At 43.9% G+C, this 27,672-nt stretch overlaps 1 protein-coding gene across 19 annotated transcripts in view; it reads right to left on the bottom strand.

The window, feature by feature from the left end:
- The window catches only part of ADGRL3 (adhesion G protein-coupled receptor L3), a 531,565-nt gene that overhangs the window by 153,974 nt on the left and 349,919 nt on the right, over nucleotides 1-27,672 (bottom strand). For all 19 annotated transcript variants that reach the window (XM_083592813.1, XM_083592800.1, XM_083592815.1 and 16 more), the window contains 3 exons: nucleotides 12,620-12,922; nucleotides 11,459-11,562; nucleotides 2,614-2,799 (listed from right to left, as the gene is read on the bottom strand). In XM_083592813.1, coding sequence (XP_083448939.1) covers nucleotides 2,614-2,799; nucleotides 11,459-11,562; nucleotides 12,620-12,922 — 593 coding nt within the window. The remainder of the gene's footprint in view (nucleotides 1-2,613; nucleotides 2,800-11,458; nucleotides 11,563-12,619; nucleotides 12,923-27,672) is intronic.

Raw genomic sequence — 27,672 nt, 5'->3', positions numbered from 1 at the left:
ATAAGATAGTTTAATTGATCCATCTATTTTATTGGTAGCCCAATTCTATACATGTCTATGCAGCAGTAAGTCCCACTGAGTTCAAAGATTTTTTTTAAAAGGTAAATGGGTTAATATTTTATGTACATAGATTTTTAAATACATTTTATTAAATAAATAAATCCAACAGCTTGTCTGATTGTGCAACCGATTTCCACTTGCACAGTGAGACTTTCCCTTCCTCCCATTTCCACTGCAGCCCCACAGCTGCACTCCTCCTCCCTCCAAAAAATATGTGGTCCGGAAAGTTCCACAACCCTCCAGATCAGATTTTGGGTGTGCATGAAGGGCCTGCAGTGGGGAGGAAGGGAAAACCCATGGCTGGCATGGAAATCTATTTTTGTGGCACCGGAGGTCACCCACTGCGGCTAAGCTTTCACTGCAACCCCGTGGGTCACTCTCAAACGAAGCCACGCTAGCGAGTCTTTCCCTCCATTGCTATTCCATATTGTGTATGGAAGAGGCGTAACACTATGTCCCCAACTTTCCCACTTATCCAAGAGAACAATAGTCTTGGTTCTTAATTGTTCCAAGTTAGGGTGGCTAAAGAAAATTAAGAAAAGCAAACTAAAGCAATCCAGAAAAGATTATGGTGATCAAAGCAGATCTTGGGTTGCCTGGAAATTAGCTCTTCTTCTTTTTATTACATTTTTTTCAACCAGTGGTGGACACAGGCAGGAGTGCTTTTGATCAATTTCATTGGTGACCTTTCTTTTATCACTTTATCTTTTATCACTCCTTTACGAGCTGGCAACCCATAACTCATTATGATTAATTACAAAACTATATTCCACCTAGTTTCCCAAAGGAATAGGAGAAGAAATCAGGGGCCAAAAGAATGCTGTCTGAGGCAGTTTCTTCATTTTCCCTTTTGAGTGGGTTGGCGCTGTTCACCACCAACAGATAGAGAACATCAAGGTCAACAGAACTGCATATACCATATTTTTCGCGCTCTATAGGACGCACCCGACCATAGGACGCACCTTGTTTTAGGGGCTCCATTTCTCCTGCCGCTTCGCTGAAGGGGCGCTGCGCAGAGAGGAGAATTTTTTTTCTTGTTCTCCCCCTCTAAAACAAGGTGCGTTCAGTGCGTTCAAGGTGCGTTCAGTAGCCTTCAGTGAAGGCAAACCGAAGCCTCCGGAGCACGGCGGGAGTTCCTGTTGCACTCCGGAGGCTTTGGGTTCCTTTCGACCTGCTTTCCCCCACCGCCAGCCCCCAAGATGCAGCCTTGCCACTGCCCCCCTGAGCTTGTGGGGCTGGCGGTGGGGGGAAGCGCGGCTTTCCCCCACAGCCAGCCTCAAAGAGCAGGTCGGGGCTGGCAGGGGAAGCCTGGGTCCCCCCCCAGCCCCATGGACCACACATTCGCTCCATAAGACGCACAGACATTTCCCCTTAGATTTTAAGAGGGGAAAAGTGCGTCTTATGGAACGAAAAATACGGTATGGGGAAGACTAAAGTCCTGGCTGTTTCTCCCTCTATCTGCTGTTGTTTCCTCTTCTCTCCTTCACCACTGTTAATTTCTCCGCTCTTCCCAGTCCCAAAATTTAGGAAAAATAAGCTGAGATTTCAGTCGCCTTCAACTCCCTCTGCATATTCCTGTCAGAGCCTTCAGAATTCTCAACAGGAAAATTCTTACGAATCTGGAAGAGGGGAAATGGATGGGGAAAGGAGGCTGCAACTGCCTATTCCCTATATGTTTGATTTTGATCTCCTCCAGCAATGCCTACTGGTGCAGGAGTTACTCAGACGGCCACTATAGTTCTTGCAGCGCTGCCAACACGGCTCTCTCAAGTTACTCTAGTATATATATCGCCAGGGAAGTATTATTCTGCTACCCGCTCCTACTATCCACTGGGACAAAGCTACAAAGAGCTGTCTCACGCTGGACCTGCATTCTAATGTTATCTGAAGCCCGAATTGCTCTTGGAATAAACAAATATTTTGCAGGGAGTCAAAAGATGATCTGTTTTGATCGCAGCAAAATGGAAGAGTAATGAAATCCCCTCTATACAAGATTGGATCCAAAAGCTGACAGAATATGCCGAATTAGATGGTTTATCAGAAAAAATACAGAATAAATCAAAACAGGAATTTGTTTCAAAATGGGAGGTTTTCAAAGAATATCTGAAAAAGAAATATAGTAGTTTAAATTCTGTTGCAGCATTCGAGGAACTTCAGTAATAGTTGCAAGGTAGATATAAGAAATTAGATTTATCGAGAATAAGTTTAATTATGATAACAGTGTGTATTGGCAATAAGTAATATGGATTTGAAATATGGAATAGACGGGAGGTTGGGTCTTTAGTGTTAAGACCAATAGATGTTTTATTGTTTGCTAAGAAAATTATGTGTCTATGGTTATTTTTGTAATTTGTGTGCAATTTGGTATTTGTGTTTTTTTTCTTTTTTCTTGTTGTATACATAAAAAACTTTATATAAAAAAAAGATGATCTGTTAAGTTAGCAGAGGGCCGAGGTCCACAGCTCCCGTGACAGATGCAAGAGGACTTCTCACAGCAAAACGCAGACGAGAAAGACAAAGATGGCGGTGGCTTCACTGGCCGTTATGACTTACCTTGTTTAAGCTACGCGCAGCGCTGTCTTTTCCGCCGGGCGTCAAGTTCCGCAGCTGTACGTCCAGCAAACCCACCAACTGATCCATGGCGCGAACGGAGTAGGTGATGTCTCCGGCGTTCAGGTGGCTTTTTGTTTGCTCGGCAAGTTCTCTAGCGACGTTGGCAGCTGTCTCTCCCGATTTCAACTACGGTTCAAAGAAGGCAAGAAAGCGTTGAGATATTTCACGGCCTCGGCTGAAAACCGAGTTTGGGCTCTCATATCAGGGAGGTTCGGGATCAACTTCACAACAGCAACATTTGCCAAGAGCTTTCATGCGTTTGAAGTGCTTCACGTACATTATCGGGTTGTAATCTTTACAACATCCCTGTAAAGTCAGTCAGTATTATCACCTCCCCATTTAGCACATTCATGCATGTGCGCTTAGAGATTTAAGGCCACATAGTGAGTTCAGGACAGAAACAAGATTCAAACCAAGGACTTCCTGATTCACAGCTCAGTTGTATTTATGGAAAAAAGCGTCATAACAGGCTTTAGTTGTATATGCAAATGTTCTTCATTAATGCTCTGCATCAGTGCTTTCTAAAACTTGGTCCTCCACTTGTCAGGTTTTTTTTTTTGGACTACAACTCCCATCACCCCCAGCTAGCAAAACCAGTAGTCAGGGATGATGGGAGTTGTAGTCCAACAACACCTGGAGAGCCAAGTTTAGAAAGCCCTGCTCTATTTCAATGTCTTAAATTATAAAATCAATTCTGAAAAATTCTAAATCTTCTACAACCCGAAGATGTCATCCTCCACTCAGTTAGCTGCTTTTCTTGGGACTATCATGAATTAACCTACAACTACAGCTACAACAACAACATAATCTTACTCAGCCTCCCTTACAGCAAAATCATATACATGTCTATTCAGAAGCAAGTCCCATTTAATTCTGGGAGATTTACCACCAGGTAAGTATATATAGAATTAAAGCCTTATTACCTTTTTATGCATAAATACCCTCCCTCTTTAGTCATTTTGAGAATGTATTTTTATCATTTTGGATGATGCCTTTTGTGTTTGTTCTTTTTCGTCGCCAAGACTGAAGATGATCAACAGGCAGGAACTGCCTTTTAATTTCTCCATTAAAGGAGGGTGCCTTTGATTAAAGAAGGACGCCTGTTGAGATTCATAAATCAGCACTAGCAGTGAAACTTCACAGTAGATTGAGGCACAATATAGTGGCAGTTCTTCTTTATTTCCCTTCTCTCGGTACTAAACAGGTGGCCCTGTTTAGGGAGGCTTTTAATGTTTGATGTAGTACAGTATTTTAATATTTTTTTTGGAAGCCGCCCAGAGTGGCTGGAGAAGCCCAGCCAGATGGGCGGGGTATAAATAATAATTATTATTATTATTATTATTATTATTATTATTATTATTATTATTACTGATGTGCAATTACAAAACTGAAAGGACGGTTTTGAGCATCAGTGCTTAGAACCACCTTATGGGGGAAATATCTGTATCAGAGGATCTCAGACTGAAATCTGCTGAGAGTCTGAGGGTCCTGCTCCTGCGTCTCTCCACCAGGCCTAGGGCAGGGTCTGACAGACTACAAAAAGACTGCTGTTGCCCAGCAGAGAATACTGTTTACATTCTTTTAAACCGCTTTTTAATGTGTGTGCTTTTTTAATTTTAAAAAAATTATTTAAAACCCTTTTTATGTGGGGTTGTTTTTGGTGGGGTACGGGTAAGTAACCACAGCTCTAAACAACAGATTTTTTTTTTTTTTTTAGGACATCTGTTTTGTGAAAACAGTGACTCTCCCTGGAGACTATTCTTAATTATTTGTGAAAGAAATGGTCGTTTTGAAATAGATGCAGGGGCTGATATCACAGGACTCATCTACACAGCTGCAAATAAAATGTTTAAAATGTGTTGCAAAGTGCAATATATAAATGTGACACTAGGTGTCAACAGTGAGCTATGCAAAATTCAACGTGTTTTTTGAAACTTTTTTTTTAAAAACAATTTTCACAGCGTTTTTTATATGTTGTGTAGATCCCACCACAGTTATTTCAGAGAAGACCTGCGCAGGACTTCAGAACCCCCCAGATTAGCAATAGGCAGAAATCATAGGCCCATGGGGTATTCTTGATTGTTTTGGATGCTTTTCCACAGAAACAAGCTACAAAGATGAGCAGTTTGTATTCACACAATTGTGTAGCTGCCACAATAGGAAAACACATTTGAGTAGATTTTTTTAAAAAAGCTTAATGGGAAAATATGTACTTCAAACACCTAGAAGAGTCATTTTCAAACTGGATGACTCAATAAGCCTTTGGCACATATCCCTGACAAACCAGAGCACTAAAGTGACAACACAACCTTTGTGAGTTTCTCTTTTCAGCACTGCCATCTGGGATCACAAGTACACCCAAAACCTTTCAAAGAAAGGACTTCTTAAGAGTTCTAAAAGGATTCATTGATGAAACCTTAACACATCACTGTAAGATCAAGACCAGATGTTGGCCATCAACTTGAATCAAATCCATGAATCCAGTCTCAAGCTAAACAAGGATAAATGCTTTTTTTTTTTGCCAAGATGAAATAAAGTTTTTTTGGCAGATAATCACACAACATGAGACAAAGCCATGCCCAGAGAAAACAAATTGTTATCTTCCTATGTAAATGCCACCCCAGTGCCGAGAGCACTGATTAACCCCACTGCCTTCCTGGTATAGTCAACACTCTCAAACTAGGTTAATATTTCCAAGACATCTCCACAAAGTCAAAACCACTACACCTACTACTGAAATACCATGCTCTAATTTGGGGCTCCAGATTTGAAGTCTGCTTTTAAGAGGATTTATATGATAATCAGCAGACTTCACTAAGAGCCTTATTTACTAGGAGTGTGCATTCCACCCCACCCCAAATTTGATGAAGAAAATAACCGACAGACCCCAGCTACTGTCCCGGGACAAAATAAAACACTCAGATCATGTTCTGTTCAGACTGAACATGGACTACTTAAAAGAAACCAACGACTCAGATTTGTAAACATAAATACAAGTCAACCCAGTGTATGGCCACCATTTTGCCACCATTTTGGCTCTTGCTCCATTTGGCATATTTTGGAGTTCCAGTAAAAACAAATTAGATCACACAACGCTGAACTTTCCATCCCTGGACTAATATATTCTAAGCAGTTAATTGTTGATGGCTCATCCCTCCATTCCTAATTTATGAAACCATGTGTTACGTCAGCCACTTCATAAGCGAGGGACTGATTGTTTGACGCAGTATCGGGCAGCTTCACAAAAACTACAAAACTCTTGTTTTAATTTGGCAATTCATTAAGAAGGGCTAAAAATGTGTCCCCGGGGAGATGACGTTGCGGGCTGGGAGCAAGCCCTCCCCATGCGCATGCGTCGGGAAAGCCCCTGCGCCACTGGTTGGTCCTCAGCCATGTCAACCCAAGGCTGTCCAATCCGGACGGACCGGGGGCGTGGTGCGGGCCATTTAAACTTCCCACGGCCAAGGACATGTTCCTTTTCTCCCTGTTCGGTCCGTTCTCCCGCCCCCCACTCCCTTAGGTTTGGCTCTTTATCTCCTGACCTTGCTATGGACTTCGGTTGGTTGCCTGTTTTTTAATAGGGGCCTAGTAGGAATTTTTTCCACTTGGCAAATTGGCATCGGCCATTTGGTTTTTCGCCTACCTAGTAGCAATTTGTCACAACGTTGTAAGGTCTGGCAGTTAGGCACTGGAGTATTAGGTTGAAGGTGAGGGGAGGTAGTGGCCATCACCTACCCCTCCTATTTCAAGGGTATTCCGTTAAAGAAATCCGAGGGGCGTGGTCCCATCCAAAGCCCCAGATGGGGGGCTAGGGCCATGGCACGACCCCTAGCTGTGACCCTGGGGGAGTTCCTAGTTGATGTGCATCAGCAGGGTTCCCCTACTGGTGGCTAACCCTTCCAAGACTCCTGCAGACGGGCAGTTGTCAGATATAGTTGTGTGGTTTCCAATGCCTAAGCCAATACCACTCACATTCTGTAACCAATATAGTTGTGGCCTTTTTCGCCCATTAACCTAAAACACTGTTTCATGTGTCTTTATTCCACTTCCTGGGAGGGTTTGGGACCTTGCCACGCAATTCAGAATGCAGGCAGCGGCTCACATGATGAAATAGATTTATAAAACAATTCTGTACCCACACAAAACTAGAAGTGTTCCTGTAATGGCTTTAGGGGTTGCTTGTGCGTAAGTTACCGCCGCTCTGGGCTAGGTTGCCTGGTTAAAGCGTTTCTCGCTGGACAGCCATCCACTCCGTGGCTGTTCAGTCGCTGGCAGAATCCGTCAGTGGGCGTTTCTTGAACCTCTTCCAGCAAAGAAGTTCTTTGACGCCAAGTCGCCGCCTACTTTCCCTGCGTGGAAGTCTTCTGCGCAGGGTGGGTGTGGGCAGCGGAGGACCTGTGCTCTCCTCGCTGGTCTCCTGCGAAGAGTCCCGGAGCCTGCTCTCTGCTTCCCCCATTGGCCCCCCTCTATCCCTGGTGTTGCGCTGATTTTCTTCCCCAACAGGAGACCTGCCTCTCTCCCTGCTTAGCCCCTCTCCAGCATCGCTGTGGAGCCTCGCCTCCTCCGCTAGTTCCAATGGCATTCGGAATGACAGTTCCAACCTAGCCTTCTCCCCAACATTCTAGTTTTCTAAGTTTTCTAAGTTTTCTAAGTGTAGGAAGGTGTGTGTCAACCACGGGTAGTTGAGGCAGGAGTCGTGCACCTGACTTCTTGACACCAAGCATGCCTGCCACTTACATGGGAAAGCCGTGTGGCAAGGTCAGCGCAGTGCGAGTGCAGCAGCAGGAACGTCAGATTGCCTCTGCTGCTGCACCCGGGCTGACGCTGAGCTCCTCACAGATCCCCCATAGCTCCACAACTCAAGGGAAAGAGAGAAAGGAAATGCAAAACAAAACAAAACCCTCTTCTGATTGAGACTGAGAGGTGTGGAAACAGGAAATGAAAAAGCACTGGTGCTTTTTTGGAAAGTATGTCAAGATAGTGCTATTGACATACACTCCCCGCAATCTCCATCACATCTAAATTCATGCCAAATAGGAAGAGGTTTAAAGCAATAATTTTTTTAAAATCCTAGAAGATAATAACTGCTGTCCCTACCATATTCTAAGGATGGGAGGGAGATTAAATATTATTTGAGCCTATCACAAATAGCATACGGACACAGCCTCAATTTCCAGTGATTTATCATCTTCTCAATTGGGTCATAATGAATGTATGAGTAAGATGGTCGAAATGGAAGTTATTGGATATGAAGATGAGGCAAAGCTAAAACCTTTTCATTCAAATATTAAAGGGTATCTTTCATGAAAAGCCAACCTAGAGTCCAAAAACTTTAATAATTCAAATGGATCTGGAGTGTAATGCACCAGGATTTATAGGAAATTATGTGACCCCCTATTAATCTGATACCCTTGAATCAGGATTCTGAACAAGAGATATGAAGTGCATTTTGCCATTTGGATGGCTGAAAAGGCATCAGTTTTCAGCCTGAAATGCGGCAGTCTACTTTGGCAGTCTGATGCACTGCGGTAGAAAATTCAAAGAGCCTCTGACCGAATAAATGCTTCTCTCCCAAGTGATCATATAGCTTTGTCAGCTCGCACCCTTTGTGTTGGAGACTCATTGGCAGAAAATGTCCAGAGAACTATGCCCTTCCTTGGATTGGGAGGAGGAGGAGGAGGAGTTTGGATTTGATACCCGCTTTATCACTACCCGAAGGAGTCTCAAAGCGGCTCACATTCTCCTTTCCCTTCCTCCCCCACAAAAAACCCTCTGTGAGGTGAGTGGGGCTGAGAAACTTCAGAGAAGTGTGACTGGCCCAAGGTCACCCAGCAGCTGCATCTGGAGGAGCGGGGAAGCGAACCCGGTTCACCAGATTACGAGTCTACCGTTCTTAACCATTACACCACACTGGCTCTCAGGAAGCCCCGATATGCCTGGAGAAGCCGTTAATTAGGAATACTGTACACAGTGCAGCAACGAACAATAAACTGAATTAAAGACTAAGTGTGTGCAAAGTAAGCACAGTGGCCATTCACAAGTGGAGATCACAATCAAGGTTTTTTTTAAAGCAGATTTTCAGACTGCACAAATCCCCCATCATACATACCACACTAAAGAAAAGAAAAGAAAAATACGAACACAGAGCACGCTTTGCTCCTTGCTTACACCCTGTATCAGTGGTCACTAGCTCTTATTGATTATATAGTGACAGTTCAGTTATGAATCTGTCTTAGCTCAGTAACAACCAGGCAAAAAAGAAAAGAAAAGAAAAGAATAAGAAGAAGAAGCAGGAATTTTAAAGGATGCAATGAAGCATTATCTGTCCAATGATGGCTAAAAAGAAGGCATTTTTATTTTTTATTTTTTTATAAGATATTTATTAGAATTTTCCATTTTATACAAACAAAGAAAAAATTAAAAAGAAAAAATAATAAAAACACATAAAGTTCATAACTTATTTTTCAATAACATATTTCCCTGACCTCCTCATGCCTCCCCTTCTTGTATTCCAGTTCAAATTGTTTATCCAGCAAATCCTTAACTCATAGCATTACAGCTAAAAAACCCCTTATTTTCTATCCATCTCCTTAAATTATTGTAGCTTAAACTTTTACTTATATACAAAGAAAAAAGAATCATTTTTTCATATTCTTTTGTACCATTACAGCTAGAAACCACTTAATTTCAATCCAACATCACTCAACATTCATTAATATTGCAGTGTTTTTGTAAGTAGTCCTTACAAAAGAAGGCATTTTTAATATGGTTTGAGAAGTTTGTTGTAATGATGGAAACTGAGCATATTCTACTCACATATGATTTGTGTAATACTGTCCCTGACACTGCCTGTCATTTAAGTGTTTAATAAACGGATACACCTAAATGTGTCTCACCTCCCCATTTTTCAAACTGTACATTATCAGCTTTCCAACTGCACATCCCTGCCCCCTGCAATTTCACATCTTGTGTCCAACAGCACACTGAAAAAGAACTTTTTCACAAAAATCCTAGGATTTGCTAGGTAGGTGTTAATTAGCATAGTAAATCTAGGATGATTGTGAACTTTTTGCATTTTGCAGCCACTTGCCTCCACTGCTATACATATGCACCTGTCAGCTAAAGTTAACACTCCACGAATCTGAAGAAGAGAACTCTAGTCCATGAATGCTTATGCCATAATAAATGTGTGCCAAGGCTTTTCCCCACAGCCAGAACTCCGTTCCGGCATCTCTCAGGTGGGTGCCATTGCCATTAAAAGAGAACAAGGCAGGCGTTCATGGCGAGTTCCAGCAATTCTTTTTCTACAAAAAAAATGTTACGCCATACAACATTTCTTGTTTTTTCTGATGACCGTTACTCATTTAGAAAGTGAGCATATTGTGCTCACGTATTACAAGGGAAAAAGGGGACGTGGGCGGCACTGTGAGTTAAACCACAGAGCCTAGGACTTGCCAATCAGAAGGTCGGCGGTTTGAATCCCCGCGACGGGGTGAGCTCCCGTTGCTCGGTCCCTGCTCCTGCCAACCTAGCAGTTCAAAAGCACGCTTCTGGCGGGAAGGTAAACGGCGTTTCCGTGCACTGCTCTGGTTCACCAGAAGCGGCTTAGTGATGCTGGCCACATGACCTGGAAGCTGTACACCGGCTCCCTCAGCCAATAAAGCAAGATGAGCGCCGCAACCCCAGAGTCGGCCACGACTGGACCTAATAGTCAGGGGTCCCTTTACCTATTACAAGGAAAGGGATTCCATACTTGTTTGAAAAGCAGCTAAAATAATTTTAGAAATGGGGGAAAATACCTTATATTCAGGAAGTGATATGACCTTGATACAGACAAGCAAGGTAAGTCATTTTATATGGTACAACCAAGTATTATAAAATATAGCTTAGATCCAACATCAACAGTTTCTTCTTTTTAAAAAAGAAAGTCCACAATCAATTAAAAGTTTATTTTTGTGTGTTTGTTGCTACTGATTTTAAAGCGATTTTTATATTAGTCTGACTCTCTTAATTTTAAACTGCTTTGGAAATTATTTCCTTTCCGTTCAGATAACTTCCAAAGCTGAATAAAAAGCACCTTAAAACTGACATAGAAATTCAAATATCTTACAAACATAAATGCCTCAGATAAAGATGCACAAAGTTAAAAGCATTCATGTAGTAAACAAATGATCAATACTGACGGGGAATATTGATAACACTGTGTGCTGAAATGCCTCCATCTTGGCAGGGGAAATGTTGGAGGGGCAGAGAACCACCCCTTGCATCGTCACGGCATCCTGCGCCACGAGCAGGGCCAGTTCTGCTTCTTGATATCATGGGAATTCAGGTGATTGACAGTTGGGTGGCCCACTGGGGACCTGGCCACTTCAAGATCTAGCCCCCTGGCTGGATCAATTATCCTACCACTGATGCACACAATAAGGCATCAGTTCTAATAGGGTCTTCTTGAGAAGATGTAAAAAATTATAATATTTTGAAGACTCCCTTCCCCTGCTATTTTGAAACCTACTTCTTGACTACCACCTTACATATGGGTATGTATGTACTGAAATTTATGCTCTCTTTTTTCACTTGGGTCTGACATCATATGCTCACTGCTCCCCTTTCTATAGCCAAGTCTCCTGATTTCTTGCATTTCTTGTACTTTCTGGGAGATGCTACGCAATGCTATGATTTTTGGTTCAGTCGCAGCAGAACCATATTTTTATATAAACGCAACACAGCAGGAATGGGAGCATAAGATATGAACACAAGGACATGCTAGATAAAAGCAAAACCTTACCTTCTGCGTGATATGGTTGACCCAAAGTGAAGAGCAGTTGCTAAGATCTGGTCCTTGAGGATCCCAGATCCCACCAGGAGCAAGGCACAGGAATGTTGAAACACCTAGAATGACAAAGATATGATGAGACACCATACATTTTACCTGCCCCTTGAAGTACTGATCAGTCAGTTGTTCCAAAAGGATTTTTTTCCAATGTAAAGATTAATTTCTGGGTGGTAGAAGTCTTCTGATGCATGAAGTAGTCTGTGCAGTGAATTTGCCCAAATCCTGAACTGAAATAGTTCACTTCACAAAGTTTTGGGGCTTGTTTGAGCAGAAGTGGGATCTCTCTGGATCACCCTAAAATCAAGGAGGGGCCGCCAAAGTAATCAGGGTGCTTCAGAGATTCAGATATGGAAAAATAAGTGTTTGCAAAAAGTGGACAGCTGTGAGTCTAAAATGACTCCCAGGCTGTGCACCTGGTCCTTCAGGGGCACAGTGACCCCATTCAGGACCAGGGAATCCCCCACACCCGCCCGCCCCCTGTCCCCCAAAAACAGTACTTCTGTCTTGTCAGGATTCAACCTCAATCTGTTAGCCGCCATCCATCCTCCAACCGCCTCCAGACACTCACACAGGACCTTCACTGCCTTCACTGGTTCTGATTTAAAAGAGAGGTAGAGCTGGGTGTCATCTGCATACTGATGAACACCCAGCCCAAACCCCCGATGATCTCTCCCAGCGGCTTCATATAGATATTAAAAAGCATGGGGGAGAGGACGGAACCCTGAGGCACCCCACAAGTGAGAGCCCAGGGGTCTGAACACTCATGCCCCACACCACTTTCTGAACACGGCCCAGGAGGAAGGAGCGGAACCACCGTATAACAGTGCCCCCAGCTCCCAGCCCCTCAAGACGGTCCAGAAGGATGTTATGGTCGATGGTGTCAAAGGCCGCTGAGAGATCCAGCAGAAGGACAGGTGGGAAGGACAGGTGTTTCTCTTCAAGCAGTATACAATGGACTGTTCTGCCCCTGTTGCCATTTATAATACCACATTCTCAACAACATTTTGCGGAAAGCCAAGGAACACAGGCAAAGGACGAACAGGACACTGATTAAACAAAACTTGGACGGCTGGCTTAGCATGGCAGAGAAGTAACTTTGTTTTATGAGCTCACCTACGGTGCCCCTGGGGCACGGCTGCTTGGCCACTTGTCCTTGCCGGGTCTTGAACCATGTGATCTCACGGGCTTCCACCGTCTCGCAGCTCTCTGCCCCTATTGCAGGCAGCTGGGAAGCCGCAGGCGGCAGGTGTGTCGTCATTTCATTGGGGGCCTCCAAACCTGGGGAAGGTGTCGTTGTGCTTTTGTTCCTCCTGCCCAAAGCTGCCGCAGTGGTGGTCCGTGCAGTGCTGCTGGTCGTCAGTCGGGGAGTGGTGCTTGTGGTAGTCCCACCCAAACCTGTGGCTCCAGCCGTTGATGCTGCCAACGAAAAGCAAGAACAAGTTAAGAGGGAGGGAATGACAGCTTCTTAGGGATCTAACAACCTCTTGTTAAAAGTGCTTCTATATGGAGACTATGTGTAACATGTGAAGTAAGCCCAGGGCCTATGTCTAGTTTGAAGTCCATATTGCGATATCGGTTTCATATTTTTTGACCTGGAAATATATTGCGAATTGTGTGTGTGTGTGCTATGAAAAATTTGTTGTCGTTTAGTCGTTTAGTTGTGTCCGACTCTTCGTGACCCCCTGGACCAGAGCATGCCAGGCACTCCTGTCTTCCACTGCCTCCCGCAGTTTGGTCAAACTCATGCTGGTCATGTTTGGTCAAACTCATGCTAAAGTGATCCCTTCATGGATCACTGCCTTGCTGAGGAAAAGGGGCTTGGATAACTCAGAGAAGCTATGAGCTATGCCGTGCAGGGCCACCCAAGATGGACAGGTCATAGTGGAGAGTTTTGACCAAACGTGATCCACCTGGAGCAGGAACCGGCAAGCCGCTCCAGTATCCCTGCCAAGAAAACTCCATGGACAAAGACAACATGCAAAAATTACTATGTGGGGAAAACTGTGAAGCCAGACAATGCTTCTCTTGATTCCTGCAGCCCTTATTAACTCTTCTAGCTCAGCTCTACCCTGCCTCATGCAGGGAGCAGCGAATCACAAGAGCAGGCACTGGCAAAAATCATGTTGTGGGGGAAAATGAGAAGCCAGCCAATGCCTCAACATTGCCCCATCCTTATTTCAGATATTGTGATCTATTGCTATAACGTGATGTTTAGCTAGTGATATATCGCAATGATGAAAACCAGATATTGCCCAGTCCTACTTGTCTTGGCAGAGCTTCACTGAATGCTGGCATACTCACACTGCAGCCACTCACAGAATACTTCCCCTACACTTGTGAAGGACAGAACCACTCAGTGACATTAGTGCCCCCTTTCTTGCCTCGTAGCAAATCCTAGGGACCTTCTAGTCAGTAAAAGTGGCCTGTTCCTTATCATGAGCAACAAGCAGAACTTCCAGGGTGATCTAAGAGAAGCCGGAGTTATGTTCCTTATTCCATGCATATGAACTTCAGCAGACACCATCTACTGCAGTGGTTCTCAACCTGTGGGTCCCCAGATGTTGTTGGACTACAACTCCCATCATCCCTGAGCTCTGGCCTTGTTAGCTAGGGGTGATGGGAGTTGTAGTCCAACAACATCTGGGGAGCCACAGGTTGAGAAAGGCTGATCTACTGGCACGCACCACTTCATTTTGCATTTGGAGACACACGATCCACACTTTAGGGTGGAAAATCCTGCAGCGTTTATAGCAGTGGAGGGAATCTGTAGTCCTCCAGATGTTCCCAGACTACAGCTCACATCATCCCTGACAATTTGCCATGTTGACTGAGGCTGATGGTAGTTCTCCACCTCTGCCATGAACGGAACCTTTCCCTGCTGTTGAGCCTCACTGTCTTGTCAGATCATCCCTGGAAGATGGTGCTCAGGGCACTGTTGCCATCACCTTCCCTATAGATTTTAAATACGAAGTTGGACAGGCATCTGTTGCCACTTTATATAAGGTATCCCGATTTAGACAAGGGGGGTTGTTGGGTTCAGATCAATGGAATTCAACTACATTGATCAATATGCCAATCTAGGGAGCAACACAGTGGGAACGAGTGAGCCCCTGCTACAACCACCATAAAATGATTACCAGAGCCTTAAGGAATGCACAAAATCTGTGCGGGATAGTAGATTAGTTTCATTAAAGAAAAAAAATGGCTTGAAGCATAACTCAAAAATCAATTTTATGAAGACCACAAGATACATGATCATACTAACGGCACGTGCTTTAAATTTCACTTACTCATTTATGTGATTTAAAACCAGCTTAATTGGTTAGTTAGAAAAGAACAAGGCATCTGATTCATTTACATATAAATGGTTTTTCACTCTGGCTGCAACTATGATTAAATGCCAACCTGAGCAAACTTATTTGACATTCTATAGAGTACAGAATACAAATCTGTCAGCCAGGTCAAAAGCAAATGGTTAAATTCAGGATAGAGCAGGCTGGGCAGTTCCGGATACTACATGGGACATTTCATTATCCTTACAATATTATCACAATTTTACCATGCTTAGCTATATTAATGGTTTGGATCTAAAGTTAAATCATTAACATAACTAAGCATGGCAAATTAGTAAATACGTTTATTAAAACAGATGCAGGTGGGCTTTTTAAAACAATATAAAGACTTAAGTAAAATGTTACTTACATAACTTCTGTTTCAGAAAATTATTTTGTGATTTTGATGGAGCTAAACGGTTTTTTAATAAAAGGCATTTTTTGGATTCTCAGCAGAACACTCTGATTCAATTTCTTACCATTCCTTCCTACAATGGGATATATATTCAGAGATAAACTCAGCAACCAAAAGCACCAACCTAATCAAATGACCAACATGCTGATTCAATATTTCAAAGTGAAATATATATATATATATATATATATATATATATATATATATATATATATATGCGCATTGGGGATTGTGCACAGAAAATTGGCTGTCACATAAAATTTAGTTATATTCACCAGTCTCCTAAAAATGTGTCTGTACCTCTCCAAAAGATAGCATGCCCTCTTACGTTGGGCAGTTTGTTTTCCCTTTTCTTCTTTCTTGGTAATTCTAAGAAATGCTTTTGTGTTGCAACAACATTTGCAAAACCTCTCTGCAATTTAAACGCTATTGGAAGTGTAGAAAGCATGTGGTCACATAAATCTGCTGTGAAACAGGACTCTATATTCATTTGTATATCAGACTGCAAGCTTTCATCAGGATTGGTTAAAGCCAGCCATCACCACCCTGGTGCTCTCTCCAGATGTTCTGGACTGCAACTGCCAACAGCAGCAGGTGGTTTAGGTCATAACCCACTCTCCTTGTATAGGCACCGAGGAAACAAGGAACTCCTCCATCCACCTTCTGAAGATGCCATTTCATAGAACTGTAGAGTTGGAAGGACTTAAGAGTCACTAGTTCAACTCCCTGCAATGCAGGAATCTCAGCTAAAGCATCCATGACAGATGGAGAACCAACCTCTGCTTCAAAACCTCCAAGGAAGGAGAGTCCACCACCTCCCAAGGGAGACTGTTCCACTGTCAAACAGCTCTTACTGTCAAAAAGTTTTTCCTAATGTTTAGTCGGAATCTTCTTTCTTATAACCTGAAGCCATTGGTTCGAGCCCTTCCCTCCAGAGTAGGAGAAAACAAGCTTGTTCTTTCTCCCATGTGACAGCCCTTGAGATATTTGAAGATGGCTGTCATATCTCCTCTCAGTCTCCAGGCTGAATATACCCAGCTCCTTCAACCATTCCTCATATGTCTTGGCTTCCAGACCCTTGATCATCTTGGCTGCCCTCCTCTGCACATATTCTAGCTTGTCAATATCCTTCCTAAATTGTGGTGCCCAGATTTGGACACAATATTCCCGTATTTCCTGGCTTCAACTCTTTCCCACAGCATAATAAACAGCCCAAGCAAAGTCCAAGTGTATCCTAGGAGCTGCAAGACCACAAGAACTGGCTGGCCACAAGATGTGACTGGCCACAAGAATCACAAAATCTCTGCCAACAGCTGTATGTCTGCAGTGCCCTACCTGCAGCCAAAGAGGATTTGGTTAGGAACTGCTTAAAGAGAAAATAATATTCCTTGCAGTATTATGCAGCAATACTTTTCTAAAGCATTAGAGTACTTATACACATAAGATATGGGATGACAAGGAATAAGCGATCCAAGATATTACTCTTTTTGATACCACTATCAGTACCTGCCCACTCAACCACTTAGATGTGCGGAATTGGCACTTCTACAAGTACTGCTTAATGTTTGCTCTGCACTTTCAAGAAATTGACCTTTCAGTGTGGCAGAACATATGCTCTGGAACTCCCTGTGCATTGGTATTAGGGAGAAACCTTCACTGTGTTGTTTTCAGTGCCTTTTTTTGTTGTAGCAAGGCATGTAATTTGGACATGCTGTTTTAGTAAGTAAAAATGTTTCCAGATTGCAGTTTTTTATTTTATATATGCACATGTTTTATGCAACTTGATTTTAATGTTTGTTTTTATCAGCATTTTTAATTAATATTGTAAACAACTTAAAGGCATTTTGTTCTAGTAAGCAATATAAACATTAAACAACCCAAGTAGTTGAGTGCCAAAACGGAGCACCAAGGAACGAGAGAGGGGTACCTGCACTCTTGGGGGAAACCAGATGTTCCATCCCTGACTGTTCAGGTTGGAATTTGCAATGTTAAAAATGCATCATGCATGGCAGGTCTGAATATTTCTATCCCTTTCTTTGATGAACGTAGCAGCTCAGAAGGACAGTTGTAAACCTTAGAAGACTAAAGATTACTGTGTGAATAAAGGTCCGTATAGTTAAAGTCATGGTTTTTCCAGTAGTGATGTATGGAAGTGAGAGCTGGACCATAAAGAAGGCTGATCGCCAAAGAATTGATGCTTTTGAATTCTGGTGCTGGAGGAGACTCTTGAGAGTCCCATGGACTGCAAGAAGATCAAACCTCTCCATTCTGAAGGAAATCAGCCCTGAGTGCTCACTGGAAGGACAGATCCTGAAGCTGAGGCTCCAATACTTTGGCCACCTCGTGAGAAGAGAAGACTCCCTGGAAAAGACCCTGATGCTGGGAAAGATGGAGGGCACAAGGAGAAGGGGACGACAGAGGACAAGATGGTGGGACAGTGTTCTCAAAGCTACCAGCATGAGTTTGACCAAACTGCGGGAGGTAGTGGAAGACAGGAGGGCCTGGCGTGCTCTGGTCCAGGGGGTCACGAAGAGGCGGACACAACTAAATGACTCAACAACAACAAAAACCACCCTGAGATCTATGGATGAAAGGTGGTATACAAATATAATTAATAATAATAATAGTTACTGGAAATACAAATGTTTCTTTACAGCTGAAGGAGCCTTTCTTAAGCAAATGCTCAAGGAGTTTTAGAAGACAATAGTGAGGAGATAGTTTTTAGTTTAATTGGCTTACAATTACTTCGTGAAACCAGATTTTGCCCTTCCTTTTTAACAGATACCTTTACTCAGTTTTTTATAAACTGAAATGTTTTCTTTCTCTCTCTGTCTTCCTGATGCTAAAGTAAACTAAGGATTTTGGCTGCCAAAAATCTGGTTTCACGATGCAATTGTTAGCCTTTGCTCTTCGTCTAGAGTTTCTGCTAGCTCAGATTAACAAAGATAATTGGTTTCTCACCAGATGGCAATCCTCCTTGAATGACTAGCTGCTTCCCAAATCTCTAAATCTTGGGGATGTTCACATGTTAGATTCAACATGTGTTTAGTCTGTGTGCGTGCATGCATAAGGTTGCTCTCTGTATCATATCATATATGGTTATTTACACATAACTCTGTATCATATCATATATGGTTATTTACACATAGGGCTTAGATAGACATTCAAGGAGAAGAGAGCATGGACAAGGACCATTCACATCACTCTATGCATAATCAAAGGTGACTGTTTCTGCTCCTGCTGTACTCCTATAGGCTTGCGAATTTTGGATCTTTGAATTCCCAGGGCTCCAAAATGTCCAAAAGGAAAATCATGAGTTTCCCACTTTAGTTAATTGCCTTCCACAAGTTGGGAGGCAATAGAAACAATGTTGGAACAGGGGCATCTAGTGTCCTCTTCCCTCCATCCCATCATTTGCTTACCTTTCCATATTTGTAACACCTATAGTCTAACTCAGGGTTTCCCAAACCTGTTTTTGGACTACAACTCCCATCATCCCTAGCAAGCAGGACTAGTGGTCAGGGACGATAGGAACTATAGTCCAAAAACAGCTGGAGACCCAAGCTTGGGAAACCCTGGTCTAACAGCACAGGTAGTAAGATGGGAATTTTCATCTGTGGCGTAGAATGAGTTAGCAATTACACACATTTGCCTATAAAAGCAACCCTTTTTTTGGTCTTTGCAAGCGATTTACTTGAATGACACAACATTCTGGCAATGAAGGTAGCCTATTTGCTTCAAGGTCCACCTGCAGCTTTATTTCAAACCCCAGATGAGTTTCCAGATGCTTTTACTGTTTGGATTTAGATATTTGAGAATGATCTGTTTGCTGCAAATGATGAAGCGGTCTCACAAGGAAGAAAAGATGCACGAAACACCCACTAAAGTGGAATGTACGTCTGTTCTGACTGCATGAAGGAGTTTTGTGTGTGCACCAAGAAGATCAAACCTCTCCATTCTGAAGGAAATCAGCCCTGAGTGCTCACTGGAAGGACAGATCCTGAAGCTGAGGCTCCAAGACTTTGGCCACCTCATGAGAAGAGAAGACTCCCTGGAAAAGACCCTGATGTTGGGAAAGATGGAGGGCACAAGGAGAAGGGGACGACGGAGGACGAGATGGTGGGACAATGTTCTCAAAGCTACCAGCATGAGTTTGACCAAACTGCGGGAGGCAGTGGAAGACAGGAGGGCCTGGCGTGCTCTGGTCCAGGGCGTCACGAAGAGGCGGACACGACTGAACGACTAAACAACAACAAAACATGCACATGTTTCAATCATTTCAATCCAACCAAGGTAAGTCAGAGAAGAACCCAAAGCCTGGCTGCAGAAGGCACAGCTCAAGTTGCAAGTCCTCTGCGGAAATCTCCAACAAAAATACAAAGATTTGCACCGGGAAAGCTAGCGAAAAACTATAGACCAAGCAAATTTAGCCTGGAGAAGAGGAGGTTAAGGGGTGATATGATAGCCATGTTCAAATATATAAAAGGATGTCACATAGAGGAGGGAGAAAGGTTGTTTTCTGCTGCTCCAGAGAAGCGGACACGGAGCAATGGATCCAAACTACAAGAAAGAAGATTCCACCTAAACATTAGGAAGAACTTCCTGACAGTAAGAGCTGTTTGACAGTGGAATTTGCTGCCAAGGAGTGTGGTGGAGTCTCCTTCTTTGGAGGTCTTTAAGCAGAGGCTTGACAACCATATGTCAGGAGTGCTCTGATGGTGTTTCCTGCTTGGCAGGGGGTTGGACTCGATGGCCCTTGTGGTCTCATCCGACTCTATGATTCTATGATTCTAAATTCAAAGCACGGCAAAACCCATGTTTGCATTCTGCCTCTACACTTGCAACCTACACGAGATGTCCGGCAAAGTTAGTGCAATTACTACTAAAAGTCTGGCTACTTTGCCAAGGTTTGAAGCACTAGGAACTCCAGCAGTGCCAAAGTGTCTAATCCTGCCTAAAGCCACCAACCCAGTGGCCATAATCACATCTTGTGACAGCAAATTCCATATTAATTTTGCATTACATGAAGATGTATTTTCTGGAGTATGTCTTGAGTCTACTGCCAACCAATTTCACTGAGTGACCCAAATTCTAGTGATATGTGAAAGGCAAAAGGAATGGTAGCAGTCTATTACTGTGTCTATATATCCCAAAGCAAGGCCATTTTAGTCAAGGCTGGGGTAGGCGTGGGGGGTAAACTCTACTTGCTGCCTGCTGCTTTCTCACTCCTGGTTAGTCCCTCTGAGGCTGCTATTTACCATCAGAAACATATAAAAAATTACATTAAATCCATTATTTACCATCAAGTTTAGTCCCGAGACCATTTATCTGCCCTGTTTCTGGCTCAAAACCATGGCAGCTTAATCTCCAAGAGCTATGCTCAGAATTTCAATGTGCCAATGGAAAGCAGATGACTGTTTTTACGTTCTTATGTGACTGAAGAAATAGATGTCCATTCAGGTTGCATTGAAATCAGTTCTGTTAATGGCCACTCTAAGCTTCAGTTAAATTTAAGCATATACAAGATAGGAGCAGAGCTCACAGTTCTGCAGTAACACAAGATGATCTGTCGGATGATCAGAGAAAGATGTTTCTTATAGTTAATATGGAATTTCATTACTTGGATGCTACGAATCATTTTTGAGTACTAGGTTGAGTTTTAGTCTTCAAGTACTCTTGAACGCGGAGAAAGTTCTCAACAGAGCAGCAGGCATGACTTCACACACAGGAAATCTCAGCAAAAAGCAGGCTTAGGGTAGTTGACTGGGCACACCAGATAATATTAAAGGGGCTAGTGGAGATGGGAATTTCACTTAAAAGGAGTTTTACCTAAAAGGAGATTGTAGGTTCAAGTTCCCATTATATCATTAGAGATGAGATCAGGGAAAAAATTATAACTATAGTGGTACCTTGGGTTACATACACCTCAAGTTACATACACTTCAGGTTACAGACTTCTCTAACCCAGAAATAGTACCTCGGGTTAAGAACTTTGCTTCAGGATGAGAACAGAAATTGTGCAGTGGCGGCGCAGCGGCAGCAGGGGGCCCCATTAGCTAAAGTGGTGCTTCAGGTTAAGAACAGTTTCAAGTTAAGAACGGACCTCCGGAACGAATTAAGTTCTTAACCCAAGGTACCACTGTATTAGAGAAATAAAGGTAAAGGTAAAGGGACCCCTGACCATTAGGTCCAGTCATGACCGACTCTGGGGTTGCAGTGCTCATTTTGCTTTACTGGCCGAGGGAGCCGGCGTACAGCTTCTGGGTCCTGTGGCCAGCAGGACTAAGCCGCTTCTGGTGAACCAGAGCAGCGCATGGAAACGCCGTTTACCTTCCAATACTGCAATAGCCTTCCTAGAAGCAAAATGGAAAAACTCTTTACTATTGAAAAGCAACTCACTGAGTTTCCAAACAGATGTTATGAGATGATGAGATGTTTTTAAATGGTGCTTCAATCATGGCCTATTGAGAAATGATTTTATTCTCTGCCCCCACCCCCACTCCTTACTCTGAAATAAAAGGGGATTGGATATAAACAGGTATCACTTCTGAAAAGAGGATTAAGGACATTTCTTCTAGGGGAGGTCAGGTGGACAGGCTGTGTTCTCTCATCGATTGCTCTTTTACATGCTTGGAAGGGGTTTATGCATCTGGAAATGCATAAAGTGCATAAGGATTTTCCTTCACTCGATGAAAAAAAGAGCCAAGTAAGCTCAGGAATTTTGTTTCTAACAGCAACCAGCTAGCTGCCTCTGGAAACCTCACAAGCAGTGCATAAAACAATGGTCTCTCCTCTCATTTCTCACAAACCATAGTTAATGATCATGGCTAGTAACTATTGATAGAATTATCCGCCATGAATTTGTCTAATTCTTTCTAAACCCCAACAAGTATATTAACTGTGTGTTCTATGGCTTGCTTCTAAGGCCTCTCTAGTAAAAGCTGTATAAAACAATCCCATGGCATCCCAAACTTCTGGGGAACATCAGTGTCTTTGTTGCCATCGTGCATCCCTCTTCAAAGGAGCAGATGATAGCAGCCTTGCACAGCAGAATGATGTCAGACAAAGTTTTCCCTAGGTGCAAACTGGGAACAACAATGACAAACATAATTAGGGCTCTGTTGAAACGCCTTCCCAGTGATTTGCTGGTGATTGCTCAGAGCTGTTGCTTATGGAGCAGAATGCGACCAATTCTGGCCCTGTTGTAGGAAGAGAACCCTGGCTGCCTTGTGGGACATCTTCAGGAGAGGAAAAGGCTAAGGACTAAACCGTACACAAATCCAGACTGGAGCCCCTAAGGCAGTCGGATGACACCTTGTATGCCTCCTTCGGGCAACTTCTGCAGCCAAGCTGGTGCCAAAAGTATTGATCTGTTTTCCTTTGGACCGAATCAGAGAGGCCCAGAGGGGGGTCTTGTCTTCTGGGCAGCCCAGGATCTCCAGACACACTGCCCAAGGGAAGTCACTTTGGTGCTGCTAACACAGCAAAAGCAATGCAGGAGGCAGTAGTTGCGAGTTGACAGTCTCTGCAGCCACAGCAGGCGCTGTGACTCTCCAGTGGTTTGACTTTGCCCCCGGAGGTGCACTCCATTGTCTCTTGAGACAGATGGATGCCAACAACATGTGGGAGGAGAGCATAGCTAATGAAATGGCCATAGCTCAGTAGTAGGACACGTGCAAAAATGCCCACCCTGGCATCTCCAAGCGGGGCTGGGAAATAGGACTGTCTTAAATCACTGCCAGTCAATACGGACAATATTGAGCTAAATGGACCATTGGTATAAAGCAGAAATTTTCAGCCTTTTTGAGTCCACGGCACTCCCTTGACCAACTACATTCTTTCTGTGGCCCCCCTGTGGGCCTCAGGCGCCCAGTTATGTTACCCTTTGCCTGCAGAGCTGGCAGCCTCTCACCCTTTTTCCTTCAGCCTCCTCTCATCTCCCTTCTCCTTGGGAGTCCTCTAAGCAGCCACTGCTGCTGCCCCTGGTCTGTGAGCTGCCCCCCTTTCCCCAAAGAAAGGTGCCTCCTCACACTGTCCCGCAGGGGCCTGGGACTTGTCTGTCCATTCCCAGCAGCAAGGGCTGGTGGACTGGCTGGCTGGGCTCCCTCGCCCGCTTGCTTGCTTACTCCAAGGCTACCTCAGCTCTTGGCAATCCGGCACCCCTGGCCAGCTCCAGAGGCGCCATTCACCTGCAGAGCTTGAAGCCAGGGCTGCTGCAACAAACAGCTGTGCAAGCCTTCGGGAGGCAGAGACGTGAGAGAACATCAGAGGAGGGAGGGAAGGAAAGAGGGACAGAGGCCAGTGTTGCCTGCGGCACCCCTGACCAACATTCAAGGCACCCCAGGGTGCCACAGCACACTGGTTGAAAACCACTGGTATAAAACGTCTTCCTGTGTTCCTATCACCTAAATTTATTTCTTATCTGTACAACACAAGATGACAGCAGCTTCTGCCGATGTCTCTGCACACTCTGTTTGGATAGATAATGGCAGCTTAGTTTAGCTGCCCAAAGCGTAAGCCGACGGGACTGATATTTTGAGTATTTTGCAATCATTTGTTTAATTAGCTGAGGCTCCTTGGGGAGAAGTTCATGAAATGGCATACTACCAAAGTCTGATGCAAAACCTTTTTTTGCTTATACGATGGAGACTCGGAATAAAGAGTTTTAAGAAGCTCAAGTGAATTGAGCTCCTATTTAATTATCAGTTAATTATTTTAATAATCCACCAAAGAACAAAAGATAAATCCATTGAAGAGGATGCTGGTGAACAAGGGACGCTCACCTGAGGTTTGTATCCTATTTGAACTCCTTTTTTGGAGGTTCTAAAAAAGGAGACTCCTTCTAGAGGTCTGGAAACAGAGCAGGGGAGAGGGGCATACAGCTCTCCCATCACATCAGCAGATGAGCTTGATAACTTGTTCAGGTGCAGAACCGAATGTCAGAGAAACTCAGGGCTGGCCTGAGACATTTTGGCACCAGAGGCGAACCACAAAATGGCACCCCACTGCCAGAGGAGAAGGGAGGGAGTGAAGATTGACGTCAGGAACAAGAGGGAAATAAATATTTACATTAGGATCCTGCTGTCTGATGCAGTCGTCTCACCTTATCCCATGGGTGGGCTGGCTCTGGAAAAAGCACCCTTTCATACAATTAAAACAACAAAGTAGGTTGCCTGCTCTAGGGTGGCCAGTTAAGCATCACCGGAAAAAGAGGAGGAACGAAGACACAAATTTGCAAAAAGTAAGAACAAACAAATCCAGTTTCTCACTCATATGTATACATACACATCTAGAAAGACTATGAACAGGTGACTCATGTGACTGCATGATCCCTTGTAGAGTAGAGCACAAGGCCATTCTAGTCCTCTTCCTAGATTTGTACAAGGCCAAAATTGGCTGCTATCTTTCACAGAAGTTAGTCCGGATCCACACTATATTAGTCCACAGTCTTCTCTCACACAGAATCATAGAATTGTAGACTTTGAATGGACTCCAGAGGGTCATCTAATCCATACTCCAGCAAAGCAGGAATCTCAACTGCTCCCCCAAATCAAGTAAATAAATAAAAATACTTAATTAACTGACCAACTGCGTTACATATAACTTGGTTCTGCCTCCCCCGTCCCCATAAAGCCTGGCTACACCAATGCAACACGCAGTCCCCTCATTCAATTTAAAACCATACTGGAACCTGCTTATGTGCTAGCAGTCAGTGGGGGACCTTGTGTGATGCCAAAAGTCAATGCCACCCCCCCCCGCCTCTCACGCTCCATTCTAAGGCATAGTTGTGGCATCCCCTGTGCCCAGGAACAGCTAATAGCTGCATTCTGGTTCGTTTGCATTTACCATATAGATTTAACTAACTACATGCTGGTCTAAACTGAATGACACCATCTTCTTGTCCTGTAATAAATCTCTTTGCTGTGGTTTTGGTTAAAGTCCCCTGTGCACATTTGGGTTTACATATGTGATTTACTATACACATGTACATGTGGACACACGGTTGTCCCTGAAACAACAGCCAGTGGGTAATTTATGGACAGAAGCCCTGACAGACCAATCCTGTCTCCTGCAAACTAAATGATGTAGTCTCGAGGAGGCCAATGAGATGGCAACAACTAAGCATTCGTCTACAAAATATTAGTCTAGGTCTCCAATCCTGTAATCCAACTGTGGGCTCTAAAGGCCCCATGTTTTGTACTACAGTGGTACCTCGGGTTACATACGCTTCAGGTTACATACGCTTCAGCTTACATACACTTCAGGTTACAGACTCCACTAACCCAGAAATAGTGCTTCAGGTTAAGAACTTTGCTTCAGGATAAGAACAGAAATTGGGCTCCGGCGGTGCGACAGCAGCAGGAGGCCCCATTAGCTAAAGTGGTGCTTCAGGTTAAGAACAGTTTCAGGTTAAGAACGGACCTCCAGAACCAATTAAGTACTTAACCCGAGGTACCACTGTAGTTGGTGAAGGTTAAAGCTTACTCTGCTACCAATGAGCTCTCTGCAGGTCAAGTTTCTGTGTCCTACGCTTTAGGAAAGGAGTCAGCAAACTTTTTCAGCAGGGGGCCAGTCCACTGTCCCTCAGACCTTGCGGGGGGCCGGACTATAATTTTTTTGGTGGGGGGAATGAACGAATTCCTATGCCCCACAAATAACCCAGAGATGCATTTTAAATAAAAGGACACATTCTACTCATGTAAAAACATGCTGATTCCTGGACTGTCCGTGGGCCGCATTTAGAAGGCAATTGGGCTGGATCCAGCCCCCGGGCCTTAGTTTGCCTACCCATGCTTTAGGAGTTAAAATTCCAAAGAAATTGCAAGCTTTCCACAACACTTTCCTATTTATATGCAAACATGACTAAAAAAAATGCGCACTTCGCATTAGTATTTACTTTTAACAACAACACAAACGCAACACTGCTATTTGCTTCTGCCATCAGTTTCTGGAACCATTTGCATATTCTTTCCATTTATTTGCACAAGGAGCTGGAAGCTACTCCATGTATATACCCTCGCATGTCTTTTAGGGAATGTTGACACTAGACGGAAACAGCACAGAAAGAAAGTGCAAAGCATTTTAGTCACACACTGCTGCCCTGAAGCTAAATATTCTTTAGAAATTAAGTGGAAAGGAGATAATATGAAAAAAGGCAAAGTAGCTGATGTTATAAAGAGATAATCAGTGGAAAGGAGGCACAAATGGGAGTGTGCCAATAAACGGGAGTGTTATCTAGAGACAGATTGTAGGAAGGGTGGACTTCAGTTGTTCGGTTCATTGCTTTGTGCTCCCTAGCTGGCAAAGCTTTTCTTATTTCTCTGGTGTTTTTTTGTATTCGCACCTCATGCTATCTGATTGAGACAATAATGCGGCTGTGGTGAATGCTTCTGAAGTTAAATATATGAACGTAATGAGAGGCCTGCAAGATCAGACAAAAAGTGAATCCAGTCCAGCATCCTATTCTCACAGTGTCCACCCAGAGATGCCCTAGCGGTACCCAGAAGCAGAACAATGGGGCACCAGCACTCTCCCCAGAAACTGGCATTCAAAGGCGACTCTAATGCTGGAGCCTGCTTCTTGGGAGAAAAGAAAAGACAAACCTTGACAGCATCATCTTAAAAAGCAGAGACATCACCTTGCCAACAAAGGTCGGTATAGTTAAAGCTATGGTTTTCCCAGTAGTGATGTATGGAAGTGAGAGCTGGACCATAAAGAAGGCTGATCGCCGAAGAATGGATGCTTTTGAATTCTGGTGCTGGAGGAGACTCTTGAGAGTCCCATGGACTGCAAGAAGATCCAACCTCTCCATTCTGAAGGAAATCAGCCCTGAGTGCTCACTGGAAGGACAGATCCTGAAGCCGAGGCTCCAATACTTTGGCCATCACATGAGAAGAGAAGACTCCCTGGAAAAGACCCTGATGTTGGGAAAGATGGAGGGCACAAGAAGGGGACAACAGAGGATGAGATGGTTGGACAGTGTTCTCGAAGCTACCAGCATGAGGGAGGCAGTGGAAGACAGGAGTGCCTGGCGTGCTCTGGTCCAGGGGGTCACGAAGAGGCGGACACGACTAAACGACTGAACAACAACAACAACAAATTCCAAATCATGGAAAGTGCCTCGGGACCAGCACCTCCTCCAGCTGCAGCCAGATGGTTCTCATCAGGAGCAAGATGGCTGATCAGCAGCAGCTGGAGTCACTTTGCCTTCTGCTTCTTCAGGCTGCTGCTCAGCAGGTGAAGCTGACTCCTGGCCCATGACAACCATCTCCAATTGTTCAGGTACCATAAAAATCAAAAATGGGTTTAGAAATGTACTGGAGACCAGGGAGCAAGTGCTGGCATAATAGGTGAGCAACGCCCAGTCCGTCAGAAATCACACAGTTCTCAACCAGCTGGACTGACAGGTTTGACTACCT

Source organism: Podarcis filfolensis (assembly GCF_964270895.1).
Source record: "Podarcis filfolensis genome assembly, chromosome: 17".
NCBI classification, from domain to species: Eukaryota; Metazoa; Chordata; class Lepidosauria; order Squamata; family Lacertidae; genus Podarcis; species Podarcis filfolensis.
The sequence above is the reverse complement of the archived record's forward strand: the minus strand, read 5'-3'. Positions and strand labels throughout refer to the sequence as shown.